Source organism: Choloepus didactylus, chromosome Y (assembly GCF_015220235.1).
Source record: "Choloepus didactylus isolate mChoDid1 chromosome Y, mChoDid1.pri, whole genome shotgun sequence".
NCBI classification, from domain to species: Eukaryota; Metazoa; Chordata; class Mammalia; order Pilosa; family Megalonychidae; genus Choloepus; species Choloepus didactylus.
In genome coordinates, this window is record NC_051335.1 from 30,775,192 (window position 1) to 30,788,286 (window position 13,095).

The 13,095-nt window shown below is 35.9% G+C and overlaps 1 protein-coding gene across 1 annotated transcript in view; it reads right to left on the reverse strand.

Annotated features, from left to right (window-relative positions):
* Positions 1-13,095, reverse strand: part of ATRX (ATRX chromatin remodeler) — a 187,686-nt gene that overhangs the window by 142,614 nt on the left and 31,977 nt on the right. Inside the window, 2 exon segments of the mRNA XM_037822745.1 lie at positions 6,058-6,110; positions 6,968-7,023. Of these exon segments, the coding sequence (XP_037678673.1) occupies positions 6,058-6,110; positions 6,968-7,023 (109 nt within the window).

Genomic DNA, 13,095 nt, shown 5'->3' on the forward strand with positions numbered 1-13,095 from the left:
TCTGAAAGCAGCAAGAGAAAAGCAATTCACCACATACAAAGGAAACAGCATAAGACTAAGTAGTGACTACTCAGCAGCCACCATGGAGGCGAGAAGGCAGTGGCACGATATATTTAAAATTCTGAGTGAGAAAAATTTCCAGCCAAGAATACTTTATCCAGCAAAGCTCTCCTTCAAATTTGAGGGAGAGCTTAAATTTTTCACACACAAACAAATGCTGAGAGAATTTGCTAACAAGAGACCTGCCCTACTGGAGATACTAAACGGGAGCCCTACAGACAGAGAAACAAAGACAGGACAGAGAGACTTGGAGAAAGGTTCAGTACTAAAGAGATTCGGTATGGGTACAATAAAGGATATTAATAGAGAGAGGGAAAAATATGGCAAACATAAACAAAAGGATAAGATGGCCGATTCAAGAAATGCCTTCACAGTTTTAACGTTGAATGTAAATGGATTAAACTCCCCAATTAAAAGATATAGATTCGCAGAATGGATCAAAAAAAATGAACCATCAATATGTTGCATACAAGAGACTCATCTTAGACACAGGGACACAAAGAAAATGAAAGTGAAAGGATGCAAAAAATATTTCATGCAAGCTACAGCCAAAAGAAAGCAGGTGTAGCAATATTAATCTCAGATAAAATAGACTTCAAATGCAGGGATGTTTTGAGAGACAAAGAAGGCCACTACGTACTAATAAAAGGGGCAATTCAGCAAGAAGAAATAACAATCGTAAATGTCTATGCACCCAATCAACGTGCCACAAAATACATCAGAGAAACACTGGCAAAACTAAAGGAAGCAATTGATGTTTCCACAATAATTGTGGGAGACTTCAACACATCACTCTCTCCTATAGATAGATCAACCAGACAGAAGACCAATAAGGAAATTGAAAACCTAAACAATCTCATAAATGAATTACATTAACAGACATATACAGGACATTACATCCCAAATCACCAGGATACACATACTTTTCTAGTGCTCATGGAACTTCTCCAGAATAGATCATATGCTGGGACATAAAACAAGCCTCAATAAATTTAAAAAGACTGAAATTATTCAAAGCACATTCTCTGACCACAATGCAATACAATTAGAAGTCAATAACCATCAGAGACTTACAAAATTCACAAATAGCTGGAGGTTAAACAACACACTCCTAAACAATCAGTGGGTTAAAGAAGAAATATCAAGAGAAATTGCTAAATATATAGAGACGAATGAAAATGAGAACACAACCTACCAAAACCTATGGGATGCAGCAAAAGCAGTGCTAAGGGGGAAATTTATAGCACTAAACGCATATATTAAAAAGGAAGAAAGAGCCAAAATCAAAGAACTAATGGATCAACTGAAGAAGCTAGAAAATGAACAGCAAACCAATCCTAAACCAAGTACAAGAAAAGAAATAACAAGGATTAAAGCAGAAATAAATGACATAGAGAACAAAAAAACAATAGAGAGGATAAAATATCACCAAAAGTAGGTTCTTTGAGAAGATCAACAAGATTGACAAGCCCCTAGCTAGACTGACAAAAGCAAAAAGAGAGAAGACCCATATAAACAAAATAATGAATGAAAAAGGTGACATAACTGCAGATCCTGAAGAAATTAAAAAAAATTATAAGAGGATACTATGAACAACTGTATGGCAACAAACTGGATAATGTAGAGGAAATGGACAATTTCCTGGAAACATATGAACAACCTAGACTGACCAAGAAGAAATAGAAGACCTCAACCAACCCATCACAAGCAAGAGATCCAATCAGTCATCAAAACGCTTCCCACAAATAAATGCCTAGGGCCAGATGGCTTCACAGGGGAATTCTACCAAACTTTCCAGAAAGAACTGACACCAATCTTACTCAAACTCTTTCAAAACATTGAAAAAAATGGAACACTACCTAACTCATTTTATGAAGCTAACATCAATCTAATAACAAAACCAGGCAAAGATGCTACAAAAAAGGAAAACTACCGGCCAATCTCCCTAATGAATATAGATGCAAAAATCCTCAACAAAATACTTGCAAATCGAATCCAAAGACACATTAAAAAAATCATACACCATGACCAAGTGGGGTTTATTCCAGGCATGCAAGGATGGTTCAACATAAGAAAAACAATCAATGTATTACAACACATTAAAAACTAGAAAGGGAAAAATCAATTGATCATCTCAATATATGCTGAAAAACAATATGACAAAATCCAACATCCCTTTTTGATAAAAACACTTCAAAAGGTAGGAATTGAAGGAAACTTCCTCAACATGATAAAGAGCATATATGAAAAACCCACAGCCAGCATAGTACTCAATGGTGAGAGACTGAAAGCCTTCCCTCTAAGATCAGGAACAAGACAAGGATGCCCGCTGTCACCACTGTTATTCAACATTGTGCTGGAAGTGCTAGCCAGGGCAATCCGGCAAGACAAAGAAATAAAAGGCATCCAAATTGGAAAAGAAGAAGTAAAACTGTCATTGTTTGCAGATGACATGATCTTATATCTAGAAAACCCTGAGAAATCGACGATACACCTACTAGAGCTAATAAATTTAGCAAAGTAGCGGGATAGAAGATTAATGCACAGAAGTCAGTAATGTTTCTATATGCTAGAAATGAACAAACTGAAGAGACACTCAAGAAAAAGATACCATTTTCAATAGCAACTAAAAAAACAAGTACCTAGGAATAAACTTAACCAAAGATGTAAAAGACTTATACAAAGAAAACTACATAACTCTACTAAAAGAAATAGAAGGGGACCTTAAAAGATGGAAAAATATTCCATGTTCATGGATAGGAAGGCTAAATGTCATTAAGATGTCAATTTTACCCAAACTCATCTACAGATTCAATGCAATCCCAATCAAAATTCCAACAACCTACTTTGCAGACTTGGAAAAGCTAGTTATCAAATTTATTTGGAAAGGGAAGATGCCTCGAATTGTTAAAGACACTCTAAAAAAGAAAAACGAAGTGGGAGGACTTACACTACCTGACTTTGAAGCTTATTGTAAAGCCACAGTTGCCAAAACAGCATGGTACTGGCACAAAGATAGACATATAGATCAATGGAATCGAATTGAGAATTCAGAGATAGACCCTCAGATCTATGGCCGACTGATCTTTGATAAGGCCCCCAAAGTCACTGAACTGAGTCATAATGGTCTTTTCAACAAATGGGGCTGGGAGAGTTGGATATCCATATCCAAAAGAATGAAAGAGGACCCCTACCTCACCCCCTACACAAAAATTAACTCAAAATGGACCAAAGATCTCAATATAAAAGAAAGTACCATAAAACTCCTAGAAGATAATGTAGGAAAACATCTTCAAGACCTTGTATTAGGCGGCCACTTCCTAGACTTTACACCCAAAGCACAAGCAACAAAAGAGAAAATAGATAAATGGGAACTCCTCAAGCTTAGAAGTTTCTGCACCTCAAAGGAATTTCTCAAAAAGGTAAAGAGGTAGCCAACTCAATGGGAAAACATTTTTGGAAACCATGTATCTGACAAAAGACTGATATCTTGCATATATAAAGAAATCCTACAACTCAATGACAATAGTACAGACAGCCCAATTATAAAATGGGCAAAAGATATGAAAAGACAGTTCTCTGAAGAGGAAATACAAATGGCCAAGAAACACATGAAAAAATGTTCAGCTTCACTAGCCATTAGAGAGATGCAAATTAAGACCACAATGAGATACCATCTAACACCAGTTAGAATGGCTGCCATTAAACAAACAGGAAACTACAAATGCTGGAGGGGATGTGGAGAAAATGGAACTCTTATTCATTGTTGGTGGGACTGTATAATGGTTCAGCCACTCTGGAAGTCAGTCTGGCAGTTCCTTAGAAAACTAGAGATAGAGCTACCATTCGATCCAGCGATTGCACTTCTCGGTATATACCCAGAAGATCGGAAAGCAGTGACACGAACAGATATCTGCACGCCAATGTTCATAGCAGCATTATTCACAATTGCCAAGAGATGGAAACAACCCAAATGTCCTTCAACAGATGAGTGGATAAATAAAATGTGGTATATACACACGATGGAATACTACGCAGCAGTAAGAAGGAACGATCTCGTGAAACATATGACAACATGGATGAACCTTGAAGACATAATGCTGAGAGAAATAAGCCAGGCACAAAAAGAGAAATATTATATGCTACCACTAATGTGAACTTTGAAAAATGTAAAACAAATGGTTTATAATGTAGAATGTAGGGGAACTAGCAGTAGAGAGCAATTAAGGAAGGGGGAACAATAATCCAAGAAGAACAGATAAGCTATTTAACGTTCTGGGGATGCCCAGAAATGACTATGGTCTGTTAATTTCTGATGGATATAGTAGGAGCAAGTTCACAGAAATGTTGCTATATTAGGTAACTTTCTTGGGGTAAAGTAGGAACATGTTGGAAGTTAAGCAGTTATCTTAGGTTGGTTGTCTTTTTCTTACTCCCTTGTTATGGTCTCTTTGAAATGTTCTTTTATTGTATGTTTGTTTTCTTTTTAACTTTTTTTTTCATACAGTTGATTTAAAAAAGAAGGGAAAGTTAAAAAAAAAAAAAAAGAAAAACAAGGAAAAAAAAAAAGATGTAGTGCCCCCTTGAGGAGCCTGTGGAGAATGCAGGGGTATTCACCTACCCCACCTCCATGGTTGCTAACATGACCACAGACATAGGGGACTGGTGGTTTGATGGGTTGAGCCCTCTACCATAAGTTTTACCCTTGGGAAGACGGTTGCTGCAAAGGAGAGGCTAGGCCTCCCTATAATTGTACCTAAGAGCCTCCTCCCGAATGCCTCTTTGTTGCTCAGATGTGGCCCTCTCTCTCTGGCTAAGCCAACTTGAAAGGTGAAATCACTGCCCTCCCCCCTACGTGGGATCAGACACCCAGGGGAGTGAATCTCCCTGGCAACGTGGAATATGACTCCCAGGGAGGAATGTAGACCTGGCATCGTGGGACAGAGAACATCTTCTTGACCAAAAGGGGGATGTGAAAGGAAATGAAATAAGCTTCAGTGGCAGAGAGATTCCAAAATGAGCCGAGAGATCACTCTGGTGGGCACTCTTACGCACACTTTAGACAACCCTTTTTAGGTTCTAAAGAATTGGGGTAGCTGGTGGTGGATACCTGAAACTATCAAACTACAACCCAGAACCCATGAATCTCGAAGACAGTTGTATAAAAATGTAGCTTATGAGGGATGACAATGGGATTGGGAAAGCCATAAGGACCAAACTCCACTTTGTCTAGTTTATGGATGGATGTGTAGAAAAGTAGGGGAAGGAAACAGACAGACAAAGGTACCCAGTGTTCTTTTTTACTTCAATTGCTCTTTTTCACTCTAATTATTATTCTTATTATTTTTGTGTGTGTGCTAATGAAGGTGTCAGGGATTGATTTAGGTGATGAATGTACAACTATGTAATGGTACTGTAAACAATCGAAAGTACAATTTGTTTTGTATGACTGTGTGGTATGTGAATATATCTCAATAAAATGATTAAAAAAAAACTATACTGCACAGTATATTTAGCATTATGGTATGCATGGAAATCATTTCATGTCTTATATACAATAATCTTCGACAATAAAGTACAGAAATCCTTTTTTACCACTCTTTGACCTGCTAATTATGTTGGCTATCCTTTCCAACATCCTAGATAATTTCTAAAAATCACATATTGCCTCTTTCAAGGCATTCAACCTTTCGTGTGCCCCTTTTCTCCCTTTTTTCGGGGGGCTCATATATTATCTCAAAGAAATACTGCTAATGCCACTAATATATAATATACTCTCATCAGAAAATTCCTATAAAAGTTAAAGTCTGAATTCTTGATACCAGGTGATGGATACAGGTAGTTCATTATATTCTGCCCATTTTTTAATATGTATTTTTATATAAAATAGTCCACTTAGAAAAAGAAGTAAGTTTAAGAAAAGATCATTATTTTTAGAAACAGAAAATAAAATAAACCAAAAAGGTAAATAACTTTTTCCATTCAATATTAACCAACCTCTTTGATCGTGATGATCCTGAAGATTTGCATTTTTCTGAAGTGCTAATTCCCTAAATGTCAGAAATAAATACAAAGGTGAGTGAAACTCTCAAAGCAACATCCCTAAAATTAACTATTCCCCTGTAGTAAGACCTTTGGTATAATGATATACTATTTACATGCCTAAAATATTTTTCTAAAAGCAGCTTCAAAAATAGTTCTTATTTACTGCCATTTCCTTGATTGGTCGTTATTTTTGTGTTTTGTTACTGTTGCATTTTTATGGGGGTGGGATACAGTGCTGTATCACGATCCTGGCCCAAATCAACAAAGAAGTAGTCAGATCCCAACAGAGGTAGAGAGTTTTAAGGATACGAAACTGTGTCACTCCTCTCTATCCAAACACATGGCTAGGAGTACCTCTACAACTTGCTTAGGGATACTATGTTTATATTCATTTTGCTACTTTCTCCAGTATATTATGCTACATTTTATTTTTTACAGTAGGTGGAAAGAATCTCAAAGCCATAGTGCAGGCCTGGGTATCAGGTGAAGGATCCCAGGATGAGTTGCTATAATGATGCTTAGGAGAGTATGAATGCCCAGTTTCAAGACACCTCAGAACCAAGGCATCATTACCATAACCACCAACCCCAACACCACCTATTCAATATGATAACATTTAAATACCTATCTACTATCAAGCATTCAGTTGGCTGAATTTAGGTAAACTGCTAAAGTGAAAAAGAACAAAAACAATTACCTTCCCAAACAGGACAAGTACCTAAACTGAAGTATTATAAAATGACATTGGGGTATTGTCATAAACTTAAATATGTGCATGTATTAGCCAGAGTCAATCTGATGACAAATACTCTCACTGCTTATTAGTAATTAATATTTTTAAAATGCTTCAAATTATTCTTACCTCTTCCCTGCTGTTTTCCATCATATCAGAGTTATTTCCAGAACCACTGATTTTATCTAGAATAAAAGAATCAAGAATATTTATCTCTTCAATGCATTATCAAACATAACACCAATATTTACAACTCCATGAGTCCATTTTCCAAGCTATGAAATATGACCATATTAGTAATACATTGCCCACGTTAAATTAAAACATACCAAATAATCCAAGAAGAGTTTTCTGATTAGGATCGCTCTTTTTTTAAAAGAAAAAAAAAGTTTTATTCACACTCCATACAATCCATCCAAAGTGTACAATCAATGGTACTCAGTATAATCACTGAGTTGTTCATTCATCACCACAATCAATTTGAGAACATCTTCATTGCTCTGAAGAAAAAAAACACAAAATCCCATGCCCCTTTTACTCCCCTTTATTGAGACTTAGCACCGGCACAGTACCTTTGATACAACTGATGGGAGAATATTACATATTACTGTTAACTATAGTCCATAGTTTGCATTAGTTGTATTTTTCCCCACATACCACCCTATTAACACCTTTTAGTAAGTAGTGACATACATTTGCTCTAGTTCATGTAAGAACAATCTTACATTTGTACAAGTAACCACAGTCATCATCCACAACAAGGTTCAGTATGTTATAGAGCCTCACGTTTTATCCCCTAGCTTTCCTTCTAGTTTAAGAATACACAACTCTAAATATCCCCTTTCAGCCATAACCACACCCATAATTCAGCACTATTAGTTACCTTTACAATGTTGTGCTACCATCACCTCTATCCATTTTCAACAGTAACAATCAACCTTATTAAAAATTCTGCACAAATTAAGCATCAGCTCCCCATTCTCCTGGTAACCTGTATTCCAGAGTTTAGCTACAAGATTTTGTTCATTATAATTAGTTCATATCTGTGAGACCATATAATATCTGTTCTTTTGTGTCTGGCTTATTTCACTCAACATAATGTCCTCAAGGTTTGTATATGTTGTTGCATGCATCAGGACTTCATTTCTTCTTACAGCTGAATAATATTCTATAGGATGTATATACCACATTTTGTTTACCCATTCATCAGCTGATGGACACTTGAGTTGTTTCCATCTCTTGGCAATTGTTAATAATGCTGCTATGAATATCAGCGTGCCAATGTCTATTCCAGTTCCTGCTTTCAGTTCTTCTGAGTATATACCTCGTAGGAGGATTGCCAGATCATATGACAATTCTATACTTAGCTTCCAGAGGAACCACCAAACCATCTTCCACAGCAGCTGCACCATTCTACAGTCCCACCAGCAGTAAATAAGTGTTCCTATTTCTGTGCAAACTCTCCAGCACTTGTAGTTTTTTTTTTTAAATAATGGTCATTCTAGTAGTTATGAAACACATCATTCTGGTTTTGACTTGTGTTTCCCTAATAGCTAGTGATGTGGAGCATCTTTTCACGTACTTTTTAGCCATCTGTATTTCCTCTTTAGAAAAGTATCTATTCATCAGGTCTTTTGCCCATTTTTTAAATTGGCTTGTTTGTCTTTTTATTGTTGAGTTGCAGGATTTCTTTATATATTCTGGATATTGAACCCTTATCAGATATGTAGTTTCCAAATATTTTGTCCAATTCAGAAGTTTCCTTTTCACCCTTTTAATAAGGTCCTTTGAAGCACTGAAGTATTCAATTTTGAGGAGGTCTTATTTATCTATTTCTTCTTCTGTTGCTTGTGTTTTGGGTGTAAGGTCTAAGAAACCACACCCCACTGCCAGATCTTAAAGAGGCTTCCCTACATTTTCTTCTTGGACTTTTATAGCCCTAGCTCTTACAGAATCCCTCTCTTGGCACACTACAACTTTCCTATAAAGACTTAAATTTCTAAAAAGAACACTTTTGTAGCAAAACATTTTCTATTGTAATTTTCTATGACCATTTCTCCTTAGATGAAAATTTAAGCTTTTTCTTACACTAAAAATAAAACCTAGTAATAATAAAGTGTATTAGCCATTGGGAAAATGCAAATTAAAACCAAAAAAGCATGTGAAAAGATATTCAAAATCAAAACCACAATGAGAAACCTTCTTATACCCACTAGAATACTATTAAATAATGGAAAATAAGAGTTGGGGAGGATGTGGAGAAATAGGAACACATATTCACTACTGGTAGGAACGTAAAGTGGTGCAGCAAATGTGGAATACAGTTTGGCAGTTCCTCAGAAAGTTAAGTATAGATTTACCATATGATCTGGCAATACCACTTCTAAGCATATACACAAAAGAACTGAATTGATGTGCAATATCTGGGGACTCAAACAGATTATTTGCACATGGATGTTCATAATGGCATTATTCACAATCGCCAAAAGATGGAAGCATCCGAAGTATCCATCAAACAACTAATGGATAAACAAAATGTGGTATATACATACAACGGAATATTTTTCAGCTGCAAAAAGGACTACAGTTGTGCTACATGTGACAACATGGAAGAACCCTGAAGACATCATGTTGAGTGAAATAAGCCAGACAAAAATGGGCAAATATTGAATTATTCACTGATAAGAAATAATTACAGTAAGCAAACTCAGAGAGTCAGAATCTAAAATAAAGGTTACCGGGGGACAGGGTGGGGACAGGGAATAGGAAGTTAAGGCTTAAAATGTACAGAGTTTCTATTTGGAACAATGGAAATGTTTTGGTAATGGATGGCAGTGATGGCAGCACAACACTGTAAATGTAACAACACTGAAACATATATCTGAATGTAGTTAAAAAGGGAAATGTTAAGTTGTACATACGGTACTGGAATAAAAATTTTTTAAATAGTACAACTATAAAAATGTGCTTTCATTAATTGTAACAAACGTATTACACCAATGTAAGGTGTTATTAATTGGGTGGCATATGGGAATTCTATATTTTATGCATGAGTGTTCTGTAAACCTACAACTTCTCTAATCAAAAAAAAAGTTACGAGTGATTTCAGAGTTATAATTTATGAAGTGTTTAGAACCATGCCTGGCATATAATAAATGCACTGTAAATATAATGATAATATTAAAATACCCAATTTCACATTAGCATAATTTTCTACAGTATTTTTAACTGTATGATTCCAAAAGCATTGCAGAAAATCAAGAGCAAGGGGCAATGAGAGTGTGTGCCATGGATGCATAGTCAGTAGGAAATTTAAACGCAAAAAATAAAACTGACTAAATATTGGTCTGCTTTTTAGTTATCACCATGTACTGGCAATTCTAAACAATGTCAGTGACAAAATACTCCCTGGTGGGTGAATCACTCCCAGAGCCCTGTCTTTCTTGGTATTCCACTGCAGATAGTAACAGAAAGGCAGGTATTTTTTTTATAATCCTTAAATAACAAAATTCTACTTTTATGATCCAAAACCAGGCATCATGTACATTTATAAATCACTATTTGTGGTGCCATTTATCAGATAATTATTCCCCAGACATAAAGACTGAATTATTAGCATCATAATGTTATTCATCAATCAATTAGAATTAATAAATTGGTATTAAGTGGTAACTAATGGGTGTTCTTTTTAAATAACTTGCACTTAGTTATTTAATGTCATTCCTGTTAAACTGTAAGACCCATGAGGGCAGGAAAAATGTCTAACCTGTTCAATGATAAAATCCTAGTTCCTGGCACATGGTATATATTCAATAAATTTTTCTTGAATGCCTGAGTTACTCACTAAGGAAAGCTTAAAAAAATATCTTTTTTTTCATGCAATCCTACAACAATCATAAAGTTGCATCCCCTTAATCTAATACTGGGAGAACTTCTGGGTTACTTTTTTTAGTTCATGTGCTATTGACATGGTAGATATTCAAAACAGAAATTGATAATAATGATGATATTGATAAGAGTAATATCTAACATTTATTGAGTACTTACTAGGTGCTAGACAGTCTTCTATGCACTAGACCTGCCTAAGATCATTGAATCCTCACATCCGTAAATGGGAGGTACTATTATTATCACTATTTTATAAGAAATAATTCCTTGTCACAAATGATCCTCTTAATTGGTGAGGCAGTTAGGGAGAATAGAACAGAATGTGGGAGGTAACTATTATCAACATTTTATAGAAAATAATTTCTTGTCACAAATGATCCTCTTAATTGGTGAGACAGGGAGAACAGAATAGAATAGAGCAGAATAATATGTTGTACAAACGTAAGAAGTGTGGCATAAGAATTAAGAAAAAAAAGTCTACTGAATTCCTATATATTAGCAATGAAATAGGATCTGAATTTCAAAAAACAATAGCATTTACAATAACTCAAAAAAACTGAATTACTTAGGAAAAATTCTAAAACACAGTCAATCCACATTATTCATAAATGCCATATCTGTGAATTTTCCTACTATATAAAATTTATAGTATAACCCCAAAATCAACACCTGCAAGGGTTTCACAGTCATCCGTGGAAATAAACAGCTCTGCAAAAACAATTTAAATAACCAACCCAATCTGCCCGTTCCCCTGCTGAGTTCAAATAAAGCCACCTTCTTTCAGCTCTCATGCTGTAAACAAGTGTCCTTTAACATGGTATATCTACTACCATAACTCTGCGTTTTTGTGCTTTTTGATAGTGATTTTGTTCAAAGTGGCCACCAAGTGCTGTCTAGCGATCAAGAGTTGGCTAGTGTTACTACGCACAAGAAGGTGCTAATGTGCCTTATCGAGAAAATACTTGTGCTAGGTAAGCTTTGTTCAGGAATGAACTACAGTGTTGTTAGCCATGTGTTCAATGTTAATGAATCTACAATATATATTAAGCTCTCTTTAAACAGAAACACATAAAAAATAACAGTAAGTTTTAATTGGTTAATGAAAATTTTATGACCAGAGGCTCACAGGAATCTACTCCTGTATTTCCTCTGGGACCAACAGTTCAGTATTTGCTAATTCAGTGTTTGAGGTGGCTTTACAGCGCATAAGTACTATGAACAACAAGAATCAACTGTATAATATCTCAATATTCTGTCGTCAACAGTAACAAACGTACCATACCAATGCTGGGGATCAATTATGGGGGATGGTATAAGGAGTATAGGATGATTCGGGTTTTCCCTTTTCCTCTGTTTTATTTTGGGGCGGGGGAGGGCTTCCTGGAGTAATGAAAATGTTCAAAAATTGATCATGTTGATGAACGCTATGTGATGATACTCTGAGCCACATTGCATGGATTTTGAATGGTGTGTGAATATATATCAATAAATTTATATTAAGAAAAAACAAAAAAGAATCAACTATATGAGCAAGATGATTATACAAAAACCTACAAAATACTGAGCTCAATAAGAATTTCTGTTGACATTTTTTCCTGAGATGGGTTAAATTCTCCTTTTCCTTTACATGTATCATAATTTTCTGTTTGGTAACTATACATGTCAGATGATATATTGTAGCAACTCTGGATTTTCATTCTGTGTGCTCCCCACCCTACATTCATGGGTTGTTGCTGCTGGCCTTTTTCCCCCCTTATTTCTTTAGTAATTTCTCTGCACTGAATCTGTGGAATCCACCTACCCCAAGGTATGCAACTGCTTATGTCTCTGCTCAATTTTTTTCTTTCAATTTGTCTTTTAAGTTTCAATCCCAACTCCTTAGATTTGATTCCTATGTCTGCATAGCTTAGTGGTCAGCCAATGACTGGATAGAGGTTATGCTCAATCACTTCAAGCAAGTATAGCTTACACTCTCTACTGATGCATCTACAGATCTGGGAATGGTTGAGAAACAAAAAATTCAGGCAGTTTTCAAACCTGGCCCAGGTTTTACTTTTTGTCAGGCCCTCTCCCATCTCCTCTGCATGTGTGCAAAGCCTTCCAGTCAGCCAGGGGTGTTTAGAGTGCTCAAAGGCCTTTAATGGGTGTCTTATTTCCCAGATCATTCTCATAAATTACTAGTCTTCCAGCTGGTGGCATACCACAATCAGGACCAAAACCAAAGGCCAGCTGAGCCACTGACCTATCCTGTTGCTTTGGCACCATGATCATGACTGTTACTAACAATGGCGCCGGGCACAGGGTATAAAAGGAACACAGAGCAGCCCCAAAAGAGAAAATTACAGACTCCCAGTATTCTTATTCTAAGC